The 22,485-nt window shown below is 42.7% G+C and overlaps 1 protein-coding gene across 1 annotated transcript in view; it reads left to right on the top strand.

The window, feature by feature from the left end:
• The first annotated feature begins 4,649 nt into the window (after window positions 1-4,649).
• The window catches only part of mto1 (mitochondrial tRNA translation optimization 1), a 21,552-nt gene continuing 3,716 nt past the window's right edge, over window positions 4,650-22,485 (top strand). Inside the window, exons 1-10 of the mRNA XM_046369374.1 lie at window positions 4,650-4,790; window positions 5,294-5,507; window positions 5,648-5,847; window positions 6,202-6,319; window positions 18,127-18,425; window positions 18,664-18,776; window positions 18,864-19,054; window positions 19,679-19,809; window positions 20,278-20,482; window positions 20,903-21,074. Of these exons, the coding sequence (XP_046225330.1) occupies window positions 5,312-5,507; window positions 5,648-5,847; window positions 6,202-6,319; window positions 18,127-18,425; window positions 18,664-18,776; window positions 18,864-19,054; window positions 19,679-19,809; window positions 20,278-20,482; window positions 20,903-21,074 (1,625 nt within the window). The 5' untranslated portion in view covers window positions 4,650-4,790; window positions 5,294-5,311. The remainder of the gene's footprint in view (window positions 4,791-5,293; window positions 5,508-5,647; window positions 5,848-6,201; window positions 6,320-18,126; window positions 18,426-18,663; window positions 18,777-18,863; window positions 19,055-19,678; window positions 19,810-20,277; window positions 20,483-20,902; window positions 21,075-22,485) is intronic.

Here is a 22,485-nt window from a genome sequence, read left to right as displayed (position 1 = left end):
ACTTAGTCAATATAGCTATTTGTTCAATACTTTTTCAATGTACAGCAGCATAATTCAGAACATGGGCCATTCTTACAGTATTCTCCCTGTACACCAAGACAGAACCATATAATAAATGGAGGCATATAAGCAGACAGAGAGCTCTTACAATATTCAATTATGGCATTTCTCTAAAACAGGCTATAGGCTACATGTGCACTACCAAGTTTGAAAAGTAGGCTAAGTTCTGAGGGGGAAAGGGACCAAATTATTAGGGTAAGGCACATGGGCTACTACTAGCTTAGTACACAACATACACTTAGTATTACTTTCTTAGCTACCGTATACATATCTTCCTGGCATATCATATAATTTATGCAGCAGCATACAATACATTTTGTGATCACTTGAACAGGAAGGTGGCACGACGGTCCTTCTTGTGGGCAAATTTTGTCATGAAACTTTGGCATTAAAGTCTGGCATTCTCTGGATTTATGGTGCTTTCAAGACAACTGGAAGAAAAAAAAGTTTGAATCATGACATCAGTGATCTTCAGGTCGGAGCTCTAGAAAGAGGCCTGAGTTCCCAACTTGGAATTCCGAGTTGGATGACGGTTCAAAAAACGTATGTTCCCAGTTGTCTTGAACTCATTGAAGTCTGAGATTTCCCAGTTCCGATTTTCCAGTTGTTTTGAATGCAGCAGAAGTCATTCTGGATGACCTTCAACCTTTTCTAGCCCATGTGGTTGCGTGTGAATGTTGATACTTTTAAGCCTGGAAAAGAGACCCTTTCAGGCAGATATTTTAAATCCTTAAACCCAGACTTTGACCACACGTCCTCTCCACCGAATAGCAGGCAAGGGAAGCAAAATAGTGATTGCTTTGCAACTCTTGCAGTTAGCAATTGATTCCTTCCAAACCACTCATTGTAGAATTGGCTTTTTCCGACTTAATGTTTATGTCCAATGGCCGATGAGCACAGATACGTTTTATCTATAATTTTTCTTCATATAACAAGGATTGAAAAGGATTTGCCAGTAGATTGTCGAGGTGATTCATCATGATGACTGCTTGCTAGGTACGATTTTGAAAGTATGATGTTGACATGATCAGTCCAATCAAAGCTACAGTAGATATAAAGTGATTTTAAGTCATTTTATTTATGGCCAATGAGGGATGGGCACTTCTAAATGTAAATCTATGGCAGCACCAAAGGGGGCTTGAATTGCCTAGCTCTCCCTGTACATTATGAGGTGACGTAGTGTCCCTATGAGTGACAGAACACTGAGCCAATCACAGCGCAACTAGAGAAGATTACCAACATCTATGCTCTGTATTTTCCGCTGGCTCCCGCTCCACCACAGAAAGCACTGGGCTAGGCTGAAACACGTGTATTGTGGAGCTGCCTTACTCAAGTCGGCAAAAAAAGAGATTGTTTGTATGTGGCTTTATTTGCTCAATAAATTTGTTTTTACATTGTTTGTAAACTGATATGACACAAATGAATGCCAAAATAACATGCAAAACAGGCAACAATATATATGTATTTATTATTATTTTATTTTATTTTAGCTAAACAGGATGGGCTCAAAACCTGCCCTGAATGACGGGTCACCGCTGAGTATGTTCAATATGAAAAACGCACTAAACATTGTGCAATATGAATAAGTTGATTGTTATAATTATTATAATATTATTAATCATAGCAATATTGTTATTTGTATTACCGTTGTTACCATAATAACTATTTAATAAGTAACTATCAAATTACTGTTAATGCTGGTAACAATAATGTCAATGCTATAATATAATTTTTGCTATAAGGGCGATTAACTTTTGTTTATTTCTTCATACTGTAAAAAAAAAATATGTAAAAATAAAAAAGTCTGCTCACATTTCCTCATAAAATATGCCGAATTTCGAACATTTTTTTTTTCTTCGCCATCTTCATTGCGGGACTCTTACTTTGAAGGGAAATCGCCGAGGTCACGGATTTATTGCCGCTTGGGCGTCTTTACCCCCCAAAGTAGGGATAACCAAAGCCACCCCACTTTTCAGCTAGGGGCGTATTCCAGCCTACATTGTCCACGTATTTAGTCAACAGCATAAAAGCGGTGATTGAATGGATTAAATAATGCGCATAGGGTGACTGCAGGTCAAAATCCGTGCTGATTTGGGCCTGGGCTTGTCTGGGACGCCATACCGGCACTTGGGGAATTGTGTTCCAGCACCTCTATGAAAACAAAGTATCCTATTGCTGGCCCAGATTCACACATCGAAGGCGTGATCTTCAATGAATAGCAATACTTTTCTGATTCCGCTATGTTCAAATTCATTTGATGCTAGTCTGTGAATCTGTGCGTGGCAGTAGGCTGTCGAGATTGTGCAAAAACAAAATGTGCTGGCCTGAATGGTATGATGCGCTGTTCCAAATTGTCAAGGTTTGTAAAGGTCATTCAAAGTCACGGAAATGTGTTTCATAATTGTTGTTAATGTAATTTTATGAAAGCACACTTTTAAATATGACCAATCAATAAAAAAACATATAATCTATTATTGGAATGACCCTTCAGTGCATGTCTGTGATGCTGCTTGTGTGCCAGTGTGAGTGCGACATTTCAGCAGCTGACATAAAATAATGACAGACAAACTAGATCACCAATTCAAAACAGAACTTGTAGTAGTTATCTCTCTAGTTAACTATAGCTAACTAAGCCTTAATTTCGTTGTTGCCTTCCACCGGCACTGTAGAGCCTAAATAAATCTGCACCCCTGGAAAGCTAAATCGGCATTTTCAATACAGATCTCTTTTACCGCACTATACAGCTATTTGTTACTGTACTGTTGTAACTATACAAGTTGTCTCTAATAAAGGGGGGTGATTTGGAATCCTCAGACACTCTGCTAATAGGACCTGGTATGATATCATGAAGATTTAAGTCGCGCAATAGATATTTGGAGGAAAACCCACTGTCAACTGTTACCAAAGCCGCTTTTTTATTGTAGCACTATACATATATTTGCTACTTATTTATTTTTATTTCACCTGTATTTAACCAGGTAGGCTGGTTGAGAACAACTTCTGATTTACAACTGCGACCTGGTCAAGATAAAGCAAAGCAGTGTGACACAGACAACAACACAGAGTTAGGAATGGAATAAACAACACACAAGCCAATAACACAATAAACAAGTCAATGACACAGTAGGAAAAAAGAAAGTCTATATGTATATGTATATATGTGTGTGCAAAAGGTATGAGAAGGTAGGCAATAAATATGACATAGGAGCGAATAACTACAATTTAGCAGATTAACACTGGAGTGATAAATGAGCAGATGATGATGTGCAAGTAGAGATACTGGTGTGAAAAAGAGCAGATAGTAAATAAAAATAGTATGGGGATGAGGTAGGTAGATTGGGTGGGCTATTTACAGATGGACTATGTACAGCTGCAGTGATCAGTTACCTGCTCAGATAGCTGAAGTTTAAAGTTGGTGAGGGAAATAAAAGTCTCCAGCTTCAGAGATTTTTTGCAGTTCATTCCAGTCACTTGCAGCAGAGAACTGGAAGGAATGAGGTGTTGGCTTTGGGGATGATCAGTGAGATATACCTGCTGGAACGTGTGGGTGTTGTTCTCGTGACCAGTGAACTGAGATAAGGCGGAGCTTTGTTGCGAAACAGAAAGCCGATTCTAGATTTGATTTTGGAGATGTTCAATATGAGTCTGGAAGGAGAGTTTACAGTCTAACCAGACAAGTAGGTATTTATAGTTGTACACATATTCTAGGTCGGAACGGTTGAAAGCATGCATTTCTGTTCTTTTAATTTTGTAGAAGTTGACTCTAATATTTTGTATTTATTTTACCTTTATTTAACTAGGCAAGTCAGTTAAGAACAAATTCTTATTTTCAATGACGGCCTAGGAACAGTGGGTTAACTGCCTGTTCAGGAACAGAACGACAGATTTGTACCTTATCAGGGTTTGAACTTGCAACCTTCTGGTTACTAGTCCAACTCTCTAACCACTATAGTGTCATACCATTCATACCATACCATATAGTGTCATACCATTCATATTTGCATCATTAGGGTGTTTTTCCGGCAGAACGCTACTTCCAGTGCAAAGTGGTGTGTCTGGGACCCAGACACACCACTGTAACCAGCTACTGACAGTACAACTTCACCTGACCCAGCCACAGCCCTGGTCCTGCTGACGTGACTGTGGGGGACACACCAGACCTCATTGGGGGCAAACACCATTCCAGGGACACATAATTGGCGTAATGAATAGCTATCTAGCGTTAGATTGTTCCGAACACCACCACGAAAGCGTACTGTAACTGGGGAGAAAGTGTAGTTCGTCAACTGGAGGCATACACAACGTATCGATCTGTGCAAATCTGCAACAGTAATTGTATATTTTTTTATTTGAAAGATTATTATTCGTTAAGGGCCATATGTTCTGAAAACCATTTGGCAAGTGATGTTTATTTACGTTTCCAAACGTTAAAACCGGCACCAGAATTATAGTTCACATGGCTAGTTGTGGTTAATCGCATAAGGGTTTTCCAGAGCTAAACTAGACCTACAGTACCGACATCATCATCATCATTAAACATAACTGTGCCACATTTTCAGTGCGCATATACACACTATATTACGGTTACGGGCACTGACGGCAAAACAATGGCGGCCCCCGGTGGGAATGATTAGATTAATGTTTTGTAATACCTCTCTTCACAGCAATTCACCTATTGTTCTGATACTTCGTGACGGATCACATTGTTAATTCTGATATGAGGGCAGTTGGTAAGTGGACATGGCTAACGTTAGCTATTCAGAACCAGAATTTAGTTTTGTAGTTGAGGTCGGATGAGATAAGAGATGAAGCCCGGATGAGATAGAGCAAGTCTACGTTGAGATCAATAACGTTACATCTTATTCAAATGCTCTTGCTTTTTCGAAAATGCAGGCATCTGAGTTTTTTTTGTCAAATGCTTAGTAAACAACAGGCTTAGACTAACAGTGAAACGCTTACTTGCGGGCCGGGAACCTTCCCAACAATGTAGATTTTTTTGTTTAGAAATAATAACACGAGTAAAGATAACTTGGCTATATACACGGGGTATCAGTACCAAGTCGATGTGCAGGGGTATGAGGTAGATTTTGTTAGGATAATCTTGGAGGTAGTGCCACATTGTCATTCTAACATGTTTCATTTGATCATATTTTCTGATCTATTATCAACAAGTAAAATCATTTCAAATGTTGATTATCTGCACAACCTAACTCTTCTTCTCTTACTTTGATAGTTGTCATGAAACTTTGACATGTTGGCACAGAAACTGCACCTGCTCCGACACAACGTCCTGTCATTTGTATCCTCTCGGACTGGCAGTGACCTCACCAGGCGCCAGTATGATGTCATCGTAGTGGGGGGAGGACATGCTGGGACTGAGGCGGCGGCCGCAGCAGCCAGATTGGGGGCAGAGACTCTCCTCATTACCCAGAAGATCATGACTATCGGTGAGAGAGAGGAAGAGCCGCCTGTTATTTACTTGTGGGATCAGTAGGAATAGAGCAGTATCTCTCTGAGCCACCCACCCACTCAGACTCACTCCCTCTCTCTCTCTCTCACACACCCTTCTCCTCTCGTTGTACCTCAGGGGCCCTCTCCTGTAACCCATCTCTGGGGGGCGTGGGGAAAGGCCAGCTGGTGAGGGAGGTGGATGCTCTGGACGGTCTGTGTGGGCGAGCAGGCGACTCGGCCGGGGTCCACTTCTCCATCCTAAACCGCAGCAAAGGGCCCGCTGTGTGGGGACCCCGGGCACAGCTGGACCGGGAACGCTACCGCCAATTCATCCAGGTACCTACCACTCAGCACAGCCAGGATCTGTTCAAGTTCATTTAATTGAATTGTTTAAACAGGAATCAGACAGGCTGTTTACATAAAGTCCTCTGTCGGCTTCGTTGGTAAGAGCGTGGCGCTAGCAATGCCACGTTTGTGGGATTAATTCCTGCATGTATCACATAAAGATACATGTATACACTCACTGTAAGTCCCTTTAGATAAAATTGTCTACCATGTGGGAGATAAAAGAGCACATATTGGCTCCAAATCCATGTTGCAGTGATACTCTTTTTAATTTACCATCTATCTCAAGAAAATCTGTATGTTAAAAATGATTAGTGCTTTAATCCTCTCCTGACTCCTCTGCAGTCAGAATTGCTGTCCACTCCCAGGCTGACAGTGTTGGAGGGCTCAGTGGATGAGTTGCTGGTGTCACAACCCAACCCAGAGGAGCCTGGACACCACAGAGTCACTGGGATAAGACTGGGTAAGATAGACTGATAGACTGACTCTCTCACACAAACACAAACACACACACTACACATTCACACACTACACTCTACACAATGTCTCTCTTAGTATCTGGTACTTGTGTTTTCCTGTTGAATCTTTGACCATTCCCCTACAGTGTCATTTATGTAGGATGATTGTAGGTTTATATGTTGTATTTAAGGTATTTAAACCGTAGTAGTATGCATCCCCTCTTTCTCCCTCCCTCTCTCTCTCTCAGACACACACACACACACAAATTCCTCTCTCGCTCTCTCACACACACACTCTTGCACACACACTCCTCTCTCTCTAACAAACCTCTCTCGCTCTCTCTCTATTTGAATTCAATTCAAAGGGCTTTATTGGCATGGGAAGCAAGTGGAATAGATAATAAACAAAAGTGAAATAAACAATCTGAAATGAATATGAGAAGATTACACTCCCAAAAGTTTCAAAAGAATAGAGATCTTTCAAATGTTATATTACTGGCTATGTATAGTGTTGTAAAAATGTGCAAATAGTGTGCAAGTACAAATGTGAAAATAAATAGATAAATATAGTTTGTATTTACTGTTAGGTTCTAATGAACCTATTAAAACTCACTGACAATTAGTAAAGCTCAAAAGTTTATTCATCCGCTTGGTCATACAGCTGCATAAGACACAGACATGGTTCCAACATTGGTAGTGTTTATATACAGTTGAAGTCTGAAGTTCATACACCTTAGCCAAATATATTTAAACTCCGTTTTTCACAATTCCCGACTTTTAATCCTAGTAAACATTCCCTGTCTTAGGTCAGTTAGGATCACCACTTTATTTTAAGAATGTGAAATGTCAGAATAATAGTAGCGAGTGATTTATTTCACCTTTTATTTCTTTCATCACATTCCCAGTGGGTCAGAAGTTTACATACACTCAATTAGTATTTGGTAGCATTGCCTTTAAATTGTTTAACTTGGATTAAACGTTTCAGGTGACCTTCCACAAACTTCCCACAATAAGTTGGGTGAATTTTGGCCCATTCCTCCTTGCTCGCACATGCCTTTTCAGTTCTGCCCAAAAATGTGCTATAGGATTGAGGTCAGGGCTTTGTGATGGCCACTCCAATACCTTGACTTTGTTGTCCTTAAGCCATTTTGCCACAGCTTTGGAAGTATGCTTGGGGCCATTGTCTATTTGGAAGACCCATTTGCGACCAAGCTTTAACCTCCTGACTGATGTCTTGAGATGTTGCTTAAATATATCCACATATTTTTCCTGCCTCATGATGCCATCTATTTTGTGAATTGCACCAGTCCCTCCTGCAGCAAAGGACCCCACAACATGTTGCTGCCACCGCCGTGCTTCACGGTTGGGATGGTGTTCTTCGGCTTGCAAGCCTCCCCCTTTTTCCTCCAAACATAACAATGGTAATTATGGCCAAACAGTTCTATTTTTGTTTCATCAGACCAGAGAACATTTCTCCAAAAAGTACAATCTTTGTCCCCATGTGCAGTTGCAAAACGTAGTCTGTCTTTTTTATGGTAGTTTTGGAGCAGTGGCTTCTTCCTTGCTGAGCGGCCTTTCATGTTATGTCGATGTTTTACTGTGGATATAGATACTTTTGTACCGGTTTCCTCTAGCATCCCAAGGTCCTTTGCTGCTGTTCCGAGATTGATTTGCACTTTTCGCACCAAAGTCCACATCTCTAGGAGACGTGTCTTCTTCTTGAGCGGTATGACAGCTGCGTTGACCCATGGTGTTTATACTTGCATACTATTGTTTGTACAGATGAACGTGGTACCTTCAGGCATTTGGAAATTGCTCCCAAGGATGAACCAAATTTGTGGAGGTCTACCATTTTCTTTTGTCTGAGGTCTTGGCTGATTTCTTTTGATTTTCCCATGATGTCAAGCAAAGAGGCACTGAGTTTGAAGGTAGGCCTTGAAATACATCCACAGGTACACCTCCAATTTACACAAATTATGTCAATTAGCCTATCAGAAGCTTCTAAAGCCATGACAATTTTCTGTAATTTTCCAAGCTGTTTAAAGGCACAGGCAACTTAGTGTATGTAAACTTCTGACCCACTGGAATTGTGATACAGTGATTAAGTGAAATAATCTCTGTTAACAATTGTTGGAAAAATTACTTGTCATGCACAAAGTAGATGTCCTAACCGACTTGCCAAAACTATAGTTTGTTAACAAGAAATTTGTGGAGTGGTTGAAAAACGAGTTTTAATGACTCCAACCCAAGTGTGTGTAAACTTCCGACTTCAACTGTATACCCCAATTTGGGTGACATTCCCTCTTCTCTAAACATGACATATTTATTATTATGCAGGAAGTTAAGTGATGCGGGCAACAAACTGTTCCTTCTCCTTAATGTGACCAGACCTGACCTTTGCCCCCCCCCATTCCTCACTGAACCACATCTCTCCATCAGTGCCTTCCAACATGTGATTGCCTTTCCTTTACTCAGTACATTCCAAGCTTAATTGCCTTGATCATATACATTCCTTCTACAGATAACCATTAACTTCTGGGCTCAGAACTCAGAACCCATCATTACAATAGTGTTTGTGCTTCACTGACTGCCCTTTTCTTGTGGCAACAGGTGACATATTCCACATGTTTTTCCAGCAGCAGATTATGATCGATAATGTCAAAAGCCACACAGAAGCCTAACAAAACAGCTCCCACAATCTTTTTATTTAACCGTTTTTACTGTCATTTTCTTCATGGGTGCATGCTTATTAGTAAATGGAATAAGCAATTTCATAAATGTGTCAAGTGCAGCGTTTGTGTAATGAGGAACAACCACCAGCAAATATGATTTATATCATCAACATAATAATCACTACAAAACTTATTGTATGACCTCTTATACACTATATTAGGCCCAGGCTTTGGAACTTTGGTTTTCCTAGATATGGCTCCTATATTGTGATCACTACATCCTATGGATTTGGATACTGCTTTAAAGCAAATTTCTGCAGCATTATTAAATATGTGATAAATACATATTGATGATTTCATTCCTGTGCTATTTGTAACTACCATGGTTGGTTGACTGACAACCTGAACCAGGTTGCAGGCACTGGTATAAGTTTGATGTTTTTTCTTGATTGGGCAGCTTGGTGGAAGCCAGTCAATATTTAAATCACCCAGAAAATATACTTTGTTGATATGACATACATTATCAAGCATTTCACACATATCTTCCAGATGCTGTCTTGGTGGTCGATAGCAGCTTCCCACAAGACTGGGCTTTAGGTGAGGCAGATGAACCTGTAGCCAAACAATATTTAACATGAGATCCTCTAAGCTTTACAGGAATGTGGTTCTGAATATAGACCGCAACATCACCCCCGTTGGCATTTCTGTATTTTCGGTAGATGTAATAGCCATGTATTGCTAAGTGCGTTTCAGAGAGAGTCAGTATATGAATGTAATCTGTTTCAAGAAAGTTATTGACTTCATGAACCTTGTTTCTTAGACTACATATGTTAATATGGGCTATTAGCACTTTTCTGGGTTGCTTTATTGTTGTGAATGCTTTACTGGTAAGCTTATCAGAAGTAGACTTGCTTATGTTATTTATATTGGAGCTGATGGTGCATGGTGAGCTTCACACAGTGGACTTCCTACTAGGGCACACCTCAGTGTTAACAGTGTAACTCTGGTTCATAGGCACATGATTACTGCATACAATAGCTGTAGAATCAGAGGTATTCAGGGCTGTTAGTGGGACAAATTAAGTGACTTACAATGTGCCTTCCAACGTCCCTGGGATAATGTACATTTGATGCAGCATTATGACAACTTATTGTCACAATGGTAGGGATAAACTGAGCTGGTCATTGAGAAGTCTTAACACAGCCTTGAAATGCATCCAGGAGCCAAGATGATTTGGATGGACTCTGTTTTTCCTGTAGAGTATCTTCTGTTTCCAGAAGGAGTCATAGTTATCTATAAAAGTGATTCCGACAACGCTCCAGTAATCTTTTAGCCAGATGTGTAATGCCAGTTGTCTGTTGAATCTTTCACACCTGTGGCCTAACGATGGTACTGGCCTGAAATGATTGACCGCTTTTTGGAATCTTTCAATGCTTGAAATATATTTTCAGAAGTTGCGAGCTAGCCCTCCCGATGTCGTTTGACCCCACATGGACTACGACACCATCAGCTCCCGGCATCTGTCGTTGAACATTCAGAAGCAGCCTTGTACTTGTGCTCCTGGGTAGCACAGGGTTCTTGCACTTAAACCGAGATGTCTCTCCATAGGCCCTCCATAGGCCCGCCAATGGGATTTTCTTTATTGTTTTTACTATTTTGTACATTGTAGAATAATAGTTAAGACAAACTATGAAATAACACAGTGAATAATGTAGTAACCAAAAGTGTTAAACAAATCTAAATATATTTGAGATTCTTCAAAGTAGGCACCCATTGCCTTGATGACAGCTTTGCACACTCTTGGCATTCTGTCAAGGGTGGCTACTTTGAAGAATCTCATATCAAATATATTTAGATTTGTTTAACACTTTTGGTTACTAAATTATTCAATCTGTGTTATTTCATAGTTTTGATGTCTTCACTATTATTCTACAATGTGGAAAATAGTAAAACATTTAGAAAAACCCATGAATGAGTAGGTGTGACTGGTACTGTATATTCCTCCATAAGCTGACAATTTCCACGTTGGAAATTTGGCCTGACAATATTATCCCGGAACTGAAAAGTAGATGCAGCTCCGACATGGGATGAAATGTTCACCGTAGTCTCTGATGGTGGTTGCTGCCAATCTGGAAAAAGTCTGTTTCCCCATATGGCGGAAAGTGGTAGACGCCATTTTGGAACAACTCTGTTCGAATCCTTGCAAATAAAATGGGTTGTCAAGGAATCAGATAAAAGTCAATCAATCCACACAGTGTGATTGTCAGATTGAATCACACAGTTTGTGGGATCACCACAGTCATAGGCAACAAGCCAGAACCCAACCACAGACTAGAAACTAGCCAGCACCCACAATAAACACAACCAAGGCACAAAACTCGCCAGCATAACAACAGCAAGGAGAGAGAGGTGACTTACTCAATGCGATTAAATGCTGGGGCCTACCAGCAACGCAATGAAGGCTGTGTTACCAGTACGATAGCCAAGAGAGAAGCACCTTGGAGAGATGTAGTTTCCAGTACAGGTCGGTGGAAAGTCGGGAGGGTGGCAAGCGCTACACCGGGACACGTGAAAGTCAAAGAGTAAACCCATGTGGTTCAAGTTTGGCAATCGTCCAAAATATCCACGGCACAATGTCAAGTGGAAGGATGAAAGCAACAGTATGCAGGTGTCTGTATTGTGTTTCTGCACATATGCAATGTAGTACACAATTTGAAGGGACCTACTTTCAAAACTACTGACTAAAAAGTATAAAAAAAGTACTGGATGATCCCTTGAACCTGTCCTATCTGAAAGGACACAGGTAGAGGGCAAGACTGCACAGCCTCCCCTTGAGAAACCAAATTGAATATGTCTTAACAGGAGCTCAAACAGGTACATATAAGCACTTGGCCCCTCCCAGGACCAAACAATTATCCAATTGGCAATTACAACCAATAAACTGGTCTGTTCGGCAATTTCCACATCCATTGTTTCAATCAGAATTATTGATAATTCATCACCATACATAAATGGAACAAACAATTATTTTCTCTCATTCAACGTACTGACTCCAAAGTGTGCACGCTCCTATTATGCACAACTAGAATGACAGAGACATTACATTTACATTTACATTTAAGTAATTTAGCAGACGCTCTTATCCAGAGCGACTTACAAATTGGTGCATTCACCTTATGACATCCAGTGGAACAGTCACTTTACAATAGTGCATCTAAATCTTAAAGGTGGGGGGGTGAGAGGGATTACTTATCCTATCCTAGGGAAAGTTTACTAACCAACATCTACCAGCCAAAAACGCTGATATTTGCATGTAGCGAGGACATGTCAATAACATATTGGACATATACAGTGAAAGAGCAGCAGTAAAGATGTCGCTTAACAGAACTTTGTCAACTGACCAGTAATGAATTATTTTAAAATAGAGAGTCTGAAAAAAATCATATTGTTCAAATATGGAGAGTCCGGGTGCTGGTGAACAGCAACAAGTGAAGACTCGTTTTCTCGGTGCTCCAATCCAGGGCGAACAATTTACTATTAATACTTAACCAACACCTCCCCCATCGTGTTAATTTTGTAACATTTAAATTGGAATCGAACCCAATTTACTCATAATGCAGTCATGAAGAAGAGGTCAGCCTTCAATGAGGTGAGGGAACTCCTACACCGCTGTCTGGACACCAAATTTGGCATTCTTTACCCAGTTGTACTGAAGATCACTACTACCTCCGGCGAGTAGAAGACATTCAAAGACACAACCAAGGCCAAAGGATACATTGTTGTGCACCTACAGTGGTTCCTCCTTTAAAAGTTGCGAGCTTGCACCGCGGGACTTAGAGGTACCCAGCGTCACGCCTTCATTGCTCCAGACCACCACACGGGGGAGTTAGAGCACTCATTATGCATTTGGGTCCCAAGGTTTTTATATGACCAATCATATCGAGTGATTCCAATGACGAATTTTGACGCAAGCCACCTGTCCCTGGGTGAAGATGGCTGACAAAATGTACAATTGAGGGGAATATGTTAGCTAATGTAGAGACAAACATTTGTGCATATTTTTTTGTCATAAAGTTAACTTGCTAAATAGCGACTTTCGTAAATTATCTGACTAGCTAACATTAGCCAGCTAGCTAGTGTTGGGAGAATAAGTTTGTGATTCGTGGTGTTTGTTTTAGGGACTCCTGAGATCCAGCAAACCAGGCTGTCATCTTGTGAAACAGTGGATGTACAGAATCTAGCTAGCTAAAGCATTTACTGCAAATTGAATGTACAATTGTGTAAGCTTGCCTTGCAATGCAGCTGAAGTAACAGCAAATTTTTCCTTGCATATTGTGTAGTAGAGGATAAAAATAACTGTATGCCTATGGATGTGTAGCTAGCTACAGTATGTAGCCGATCTGTGTATGGACCCTAAAACATTTGGTATGAATATCTGTGTATGGACCCTAAAACATTTGGTATGAATAGTAGTTCAGAACCTATCTATGAACCTCAGCTATCATAGTTGTTGTATCAGCTTCAAGACTGAATGGCATTAATGAAGCCTATGTGGACCCGGTGAGAAATGGCTGGCTAGTTAGCGGGGTGCGCGGTAATAGCGTTTCAATCGGTGACGTCACTCTCTCTGAGACCTTGAAGTAGTTGTTCCCCTTGCTCTGCAAAAGCCACGGCTTTTGTGGAGTAAACAATGGGAAGACCGCAGAGTTCCAATATTATTTTTGTTTACATTTTAACTATAGAATAACATGAGCAGGTCTCATTGCCAATAATAGCGAATGAGGCATTGTGACGTTGAACAATAAGCTGGGAAAATAACGTTCGGAAGGTGAATTGGTGCCACAGTGCTCAATAGAACTAATAGGAGCTGGCACCACAACTGCCACAGACACTTACCCAGGCGACTATTTTGGTTTTGCTTAAAAAAGACGAATCAATCTAGACTGTGGCTCATACCTCCCTATAATCCTTTTGTGCTGCAATTATAAAATTCTCACTTAGGTCCTCTACTGCCGTTTAGAGATGGTGATGCCTAATAACTAACTGACCAAACCAGATTTTTCTCAGGTAATCTTTCTATAATAATATTTAATGTTCTTTATTCTGCCCACTTGATGCTGAGAGGGAATATCTATTTCCAGTACTAGAGAGATTTGTATTTGGCCCGTCATTCCTTTCCTGGATGAAGATTTTGTACTCGTCCCCAGTGGCTTCTGTTCGCACCAACAATGTTACCTCCAGCTACTTCCCTCTCCACAGGGGGCCAGGCAGGGTTTCTGTTTATCCCTTTTCCTATTTGATATGGCTATTGAGCATCTTGCTATTGCCCTGCGGGCGGAGGAGAGGATTAAGGGAATATTAAGGGGCAACATAACTCACAAGTTGTCCTTATATGCAGACGATTTTCTTTTATACTCATGGTCATGCTACAAGGTTTTGGCACATTCTCTGGTTATAAGTTAAATCTAACAAAAGTGTGATCCTCCCCATTAATCAGATAAATCAAATCAAATCAAAACAAATTTTATTTGTCACATACACATGGTTAGCAGATGTTAATGCGAGTGTAGCGAAATGCTTGTGTTTCTAGTTCCGACAATGCAGTGATAACCAACAAGTAATCTAACTAACAATTCCAAAACTGTCTTATACACAGTGTAAGGGGATAAGGAACATGTACATAAGGATATATGAATGAGTGATGGTACAGAGCAGCATACAGTAGATGGTATCGAGTACAGTATATACATATGAGATGAGTGTGTAGACAAAGTAAACAAAGTGGCATAGTTAAAGTGGCTAGTGATACATGTGTTACATAAGGATGCAGTCGATGATGTAGAGTACAGTATATACATATGCATATGAGATGAATAATGTAGGGTAAGTAACATTATATAAGGTAGCATTGTTTAAAGTGGCTAGTGATATATTTACATAATTTCCCATCAATTCCCATTATTAAAATGGCTGGAGTTGGGTCAATGTCAATGACAGTGTGTTGGCAGCAGCCACTCAATGTTAGTGGTGGCTGTTTAACAGTCTGATGGCCTTGAGATAGAAGCTGTTTTTCAGTCTCGGTCCCAGCTTTGATGCACCTGTACTGACCTTGCCTTCTGGATGATAGCGGGGTGAACAGGCAGTGGTTCGGGTGGTTGATGTCCTTGATGATCTTTATGGCCTTCCTGTAACAACGGGTGGTGTAGGTGTCCTGGAGGGCAGGTAGTTTACCCCCGGTGATGCGTTGTGCAGTCCTCACTACCCTCTGGAGAGCCTTACGGTTGAGGGCAGAGCAGTTGCCGTACCAGGCGGTGATACAGCCCGCCAGGATGCTCTCGATTGTGCATCTGTAGAAGTTTGTGAGTGCTTTTGGTGACAAGCCGAATTTCTTCAGCCTCCTGAGGTTGAATAGGCGCTGCTGCGCCTTCTTCACGATGCTGTCAGTGTGAGTGGACCAATTCAGTTTGTCTGTGATGTGTATGCCGAGGAACTTAACTAGCTACCCTCTCCACTACTGTTCCATCGATGTGGATAGGGGGGTGTTCCCTCTGCTGTTTCCTGAAGTCCACAATCATCTCCTTAGTTTTGTTGACGTTGAGTGTGAGGTTATTTTCCTGACACCACACTCCGAGGGCCCTCACCCTCCTCCCTGTAGGCCGTCTCGTCGTTGTTGGTAATCAAGCCTACCACTGTTGTGTCGTCCGCAAACTTGATGATTGAGTTGGAGGCGTGCGTGGCCACGCAGTCGTGGGTGAACAGGGAGTACAGGAGAGGGCTCAGAACGCACCCTTGTGGGGCCCCGTGTTGAGGATCAGCGGGGAGGAGATGTTGTTGCCTACCCTCACCACCTGGGGGCGGCCCGTCAGGAAGTCCAGTACCCAGTTGCACAGGGCGGGGTCGAGACCCAGGGTCTCGAGCTTGATGACGAGCTTGGAGGGTACTATGGTGTTGAATGCCGAGCTGTAGTCGATGAACAGCATTCTCACATAGGTATTCCTCTTGTCCAGGTGGGTTAGGGCAGTGTGCAGTGTGGTTGAGATTGCATCGTCTGTGGACCTATTTGGGCGGTAAGCAAATTGGAGTGGGTCTAGGGTGTCAGGTAGGGTGGAGGTGATATGGTCCTTGACTAGTCTCTCAAAGCACTTCATGATGACGGAAGTGAGTGCTACGGGGCGGTAGTCGTTTAGCTCAGTTACCTTAGCTTTCTTGGGAACAGGAACAATGGTGGCCCTCTTGAAGCATGTGGGAACAGCAGACTGGTATAGGGATTGATTGAATATGTCCGTAAACACACCAGCCAGCTGGTCTGCGCATGCTCTGAGGGCGCGGCTGGGGATGCCGTCTGGGCCTGCAGCCTTGCGAGGGTTAACACGTTTAAATGTCTTACTCACCTCGGCTGCAGTGAAGGAGAGACCGCATGTTTCCGTTGCAGGCCGTGTCAGTGGCACTGTATTGTTAGCAGACGTTAGTTAGCAGACGGTATTGGGAATGCCAGCTTCCCATTTAAGGTGGAGCATCAGGTCTTTACTTATTTGGGAATAAAGGTCACACACTCATTTAAGGCTCTGTTTAAACAACTTCAAAACACTCCTGGAGCGCACTAAGCAGGATTTCATAAGGTGGTCGTCTCTTCCCATTTCATTAACAGGTCGCATTAATTCTGTTAAGATGCCTGTACTACCTAGTGTAGCAGGCTCAAGGGGGTGGGGTTTCCACGTCACCAAGTTCAATAACAAAACACGCACACAACTAGAATACAAATGGGCAATTTATTAGGGAGATTGGCACACTGTGGGAAAGAGGGGAATTCAGCAACCAATCCACAATCCGTTCTCATTGTCCGTTCTGTTCTCCAGGGGCAGGAAGTCCATATAAGGCTAGGTTAGGTACACTCTGCATGGGTCCCGACAAAAGTTTGACTAAACCTGGTCCCCATTAATACAATACGTGGAGAGCCTGCCTTTTACTTCGTGTAGTTTGGTAAGCAGTTATGTCTGTTCTAGTGGCCATTTTGTGCTGATAATAATTTTTATAACTTTTTTCCCATTGTTTTTTGTTTCTATTACTGTTTGTTTCTTTCCTATTTAACTTACTTTTATATATGCCTTGGTGGGTGGGAGAATGTGGAGGGTATGGATGGGAGAATGAGGGGTTGAGGTTGTACTGCTTTTGTTATTATATCTGAATCTATAAATTAAAAGTATTTTTAAATCAAATAAAAATATGAAGATTCAGATGGGGCATATACACTGAGTGTACAAAACATTAGGAACACCTTCCTAATATTGAGTTGCACACCCTTTTGCCATCAGAACAGCCTCAATTCGTTGGCCCATGGACCTTACAAGGTGTCAAGCGTTCCACAGGGATGTTGACTCCAATGCTTCCCACAGTTGACCAAGTTGGCTGGATGTCCTTTGGGTGGTGGACCATTCTTGATGCACACGGGAAACTGTTTAACATGAAACCCAGCAGCGTTGCAGTTCTTGACACACTCACACCGGTGCGCCTGGCACCTACTACCATACCCCGTTCAAAGGCACTTAAATATTGTGTCTTGCCCATTCACTCTGAATGGCACACATACACAATCCATGTCTCAAGACTTAAAAATCCTTCTTTAACCTGTCTCCTCCCCTTCATCTACACTTAAAGTGGATTTTACAGGTGACATCAATAAGGGATCACACCTTTCACCTGGATTTACCTGGTCAGTCTGTCATGGAAAGTTCCTAATGTTTTATACACTGTGTACATTGCACACGTCAATGTCTCAATCTGAATTGACTTTTTTTTTTCTTTATGTATTATTTATATTATCCCTGCTGTGATATAATTTGAAAGGTCTTATTTAAACCATATTATAATCCCTCCTGAATCTCAGCCACAATTTACATGTGGATGTTTCACTGAAGATACAGTAAACTCCCTGTAATTGTTTGGAGAGGATGTTTGTAAATCTATTCAACTCCCTTGTCTCTAGAAGTATAATAATGTCTACATACAGCATTTACAAGGTCTGGGTCTGGGCTTTTCACACCAAGAGAGCACAAACCCTGAATATTATAGCAGCTTATACTTAAGGATGCTATGTTTCAAATGTTCCTTTAGGACATGTTCTCTCTATTCTCTCCTCTTAGTCGATGGAAGCCACCCCATCTTGTCCAGCTCAGTGGTACTTACCACTGGCACTTTCCTGTCCGGCTCCCTCTTCATGGGCCAAACCAACTCTCCCGGGGGGAGGATGGGGGATGCTCAATCATGTGCCGGACTTTCATACACACTGAAAGAGACATTGGGGTTGAAGGTGGGTCGGCTGAGGACTGGCACACCCCCTCGGATAGTGAAGGAGTCCGTGGATCTGTCCTTGGCTCAGCTCCAAGCCCCGGACAAACAGCCCACTCCCTTCAGTTTTCTCAACACCCACACCCGCTGCAAGGTAAAAACTACAAAGAAAGACTACAACTGCCAATATGCCAACATAAAACTTTACACCCGGCAAAGATTGTTTTTGGGTTAATTCGAAGGTAAAGAAGTAGTACAAAGCGATTTCAGGTATTTCTAAATCTTATTCTTTAAAAACCACTGGTCTAGACAAAATTATCAACAAAATGTTGCATAATACACCTTAAATTCTCTAGAAACTGGCTGTGATTCTAACATGCTGTGCCCTGTAGCCAGAAGAGCAGCTCCCCTGCTATCTGACCCACACCACGCCTGGAGTGGAGAGAGTGGTCAGGGAGAGTGTCCACCTCAACTGTCACATACAGCAGGACACCAAAGGTCCCAGGTACATGCACACGCAGACAGACACACACTCCGTAAACTGTGTACACATTACTTTACAAACTGCATTTTGTCTTTCCTCCTCTCTTAGATACTGTCCTTCCATCGAGTCGCGGGTGCTGCGGTTTCCGGGGCGAAGGCACCAGGTGTGGCTGGAGCCGGAAGGTTTGACCTCTGACCTGTTGTACCCCCAGGGCTTGTCCATGACCATGCCCCCTGACCTGCAGCTCCGCCTCCTTAGGGAGATCCCCGCCTTGCACCGAGCCGAGATCCGCACTCCTGGTATGCAGCCCAAAATAGACACCCACTCTGGGTCCCAACAATCTGTCCTTTCTCCCAAAGTGTGCACTTGTTCACTTCCAATGAGTGAGGGAGGAGTGCAGGCAGAAAAATGGTCAACCTATCCCGTACCCCTTGATCATTTATGCACCCTTCTAGATCTGAAAGAATTGGATGGGCGTTAACTATATAGTAATAGCTCCACCTTGCTAGCCTTCTTGTATGCTAGTAGGATTTTTTCCATTTTACTTACACGCATCCAGTTCTTTCAAGTCTGAGGAGGAATCCAGAAGTTAACTGCTAAACTTTCGATCAGATTTAAGTGCATCTGTTCAGCTCAACTGTTGTAGTTGTTTTGTTAGATCAAGTTAGACACAGTTATCATCAAGCTTGATTGACCGAAAGACGTACATCTACATTAGCACTCCGAGGTGTGTCATTGCGGTTGTTTTGGAGAGGCTACACTATAGTTGGACTGCGCTTAACCACGGATCTACAAATCACCTTCCATCCCAAATAACTACTCATTATTATGTGAAATAACTAAAGTTATGAAAATTAGCGATTCTGCATCTCACCTCAAACTGATTTCCTCAAACATAACCTCCTTATCTCTCTGGATTCCAGGTTACGGGGTGCAGTATGACTTCGTGTGCCCCACCCAGCTGACCCCGTCTCTGCAGGTGAAGAGCACGCAGGGGCTCTTCCTCGCGGGTCAAATCAACGGCACCACGGGCTACGAGGAAGCAGCCGCACAAGTAGGGGTTAAATCTGTTCTAATCTGGGAACTGGGACACCTGGGTCGTGTTGTTAGGGCACGTAAGGGTAAATGTTTTGAAACATTTTTGGGCAAGAGCAGGTAGTCCCTCCCTGTTTTAGTCTGTTTTCTTCCATTTGGTGCCTAGTAAACACAACCCAGGTGTGTAGACTCTCTGGTCAACAAACAGTGACATTAATTGTTCACCTTACTATCAGAAAAGAAAACAGGCAGCGCTCTTGGACTGAAGGCTGGTAGCAGAATAGCCATTTTACATGTTTGTAATTTAGCAGACGTGCTTATCCAAAGCGACTAACGGTACAGTGAATGTATACATTTTTTGTATGACCACTGTGGGACTTAAACTCTTAGCCTTGGCAATGCTACCGGCCGTTTGCCACACTTTTTTACCAACTGACCCACCACAGGACCCTACAATATATGCTACAACAAACCCCTTTCTCTCCAGGGCTTGTGGGCGGGGGTGAATGCAGGTCGGACAGCCCTCTCCCTGCCCCCCATGGCACTGTCTCGTACCCAAAGCTACATCGGGGTGCTGATCGATGACTTGGTGGGCCGAGGGGTGACAGAACCTTACCGCATGTTCACCAGCCGCGCCGAGTTCAGAACCTACCTCAGGCCCGACAACGCAGATCTCCGTCTCACCCCCAGAGGTATCATAATGTGTGTGTCTGACAGTCCCCAACTACTGGGTGCACTTGTTTTGGCTTACATAGGGCCCCGGGTAATGTAGTGATACATGAACAGAGTGTATTATTGGCTGTGTTCAGTTATGAGGTCAAGCATGAGTCACTGACAGGAAATCCAGCAGCTTGAAGCTTAATATTGTTAACGAAGTGCACATTGGCCGCATAGGTTTATAAGATAATAAAATGACTACTGTCATTAGCCAACTGGAGGAATTCTAAGATATATTGCATCTCTGGCCATGTTCGACTGATCACAGACTGAGCAATCTTACTGATACAAATAATAGTCTGTCTGCAGTCACCAACTGCAATGTAGTCAATCTCAAAATTCCATGTCAGACTTTGTGGATGAATAATATTTTGACCTTTGACCCGGTCTGCAAGGGTTTGAGGAGGTGGGCTGCGTGACTTTGCGGCGATACAAGAAAGCGGTAAGTGTGAGGGACGGCCTCCAGGAAGCCCTGATGGCCCTGCAGTCCGTGGCGCTATCCTCCACCCGCTGGAGAGAGAAGCTGGGCAACATCAGCCTGAGTGAGAACAAGAGCACCACCTTAAAGTGAGTGGGAAGTGGTTCAGCGGTGGGTGGTTCAGCATGCATTTACTGGGATGCGCTCAGCAGAAAACAATGTTGGACGTTTAGAATAGAAATATACGTTGTATTCAGACCCCTTGACTTTTTCCACATTACAGCCGTATTCTAAAATGGATTAAATATATATATATATATTTTTTTTTTTCCCTCATCAAGCTACACACAATACCCAATAATGAAAGCAATAACAGGTTAAAAAAAAAGAAATGGGGGGAAAAAAATACTATTTACATAAGTATTCAGACCCTTTACTCAGTACTATGTTGAAGCAGCTTTGGCAGCGATTACAGCATTGAGTCTTCTTGGGTATGACGCTACAAGCTTGACACACCTGTATTTGGGGAGTTTCTCCCAATCTTCTCTGCAGATCCTGTCAAGCTCTGTCAGGTTGGATGTGGATCGTCGCAGCACAGATATTTTCAGGCTCTGGCTGGGCCACTCGAGGATATTCAAAGACTTGTTCCGGAACCACTCCTGCATTGTCTTGGCTGTGTGCTTAGGGTCGTTGTTCTGTTGGAAAGTGAACCTTTGCCCCAGTCTAAAGTCCTGAGAGCTCTGGAGCAGTTTTTCATCAAGGATCTCTACTTTTCTCCTTTCATCTTTTCGTCAATCCTTACTAGTCCCTGCCACTGAAAAACACTCCCAGTCCCTGCCACTGAAAAATATCCCCACAGCATGATGCTGCCACCACCATGCTTCACCATAGGTGCCAGGTTTCCTCCAGATGTGACACTTGGCATTCAGGCCAAAGAGTTCAATGTTTGTTTCATCAGACCAGAGAATCTTGTTTCTCATTGTCTGATAGTCCTTTAGGTGCCTTGTGGCAAAATCCAAGTGGGCTGTCATGTGCCTTTTACTGAGCTGGCTTCAGTCTGGCCGCTCTGCCATAAAGGTCCTGATTGGTATAGTGCTGCAGAGATGGTTGTCCTTCTGGAAGGTTCTCCCATCTCCACAGAGTAGCTCTGGAGCTCTCTCAGTGACCATCGGGTTCTTGGTCACCTCCCTGACCAAGGCTCTTCTTCCCCGATTGCTCAGTTTGGCCGGGCGGCCAGCTCTAGGAAGAGTCTTGGTGGTTCCACACTTCCTTTTCGGAATGCTGGAGGCCACTGTGTTGTTGGGGACCTTCAATGCTGCAGACATTTTTTGGTACACTTCCTCAGATCTGTGCCTGGACACAATCCTGTCTCGGAGCTCTATGGACAATTCCTCCGACCTCATGGCTTGGTTTGTGCTCTGACGTGCACTGTCAACTGTGGGACCTTAAATAGACAGGTGTGTTCCTTTCCAAATCATGTCCAATCTATTGAATTTACCACAGGTGGAGTCCAAGTTGTAGAAACATTAAGGATGAACCTGACCTCAATGTTGAGTCTCA

The sequence above is a fragment of the Oncorhynchus gorbuscha genome, linkage group LG11, assembly GCF_021184085.1.
Source record: "Oncorhynchus gorbuscha isolate QuinsamMale2020 ecotype Even-year linkage group LG11, OgorEven_v1.0, whole genome shotgun sequence".
Classification (NCBI taxonomy): domain Eukaryota; kingdom Metazoa; phylum Chordata; class Actinopteri; order Salmoniformes; family Salmonidae; genus Oncorhynchus; species Oncorhynchus gorbuscha.
This window is presented reverse-complemented; position numbering and strand designations above follow the sequence as displayed.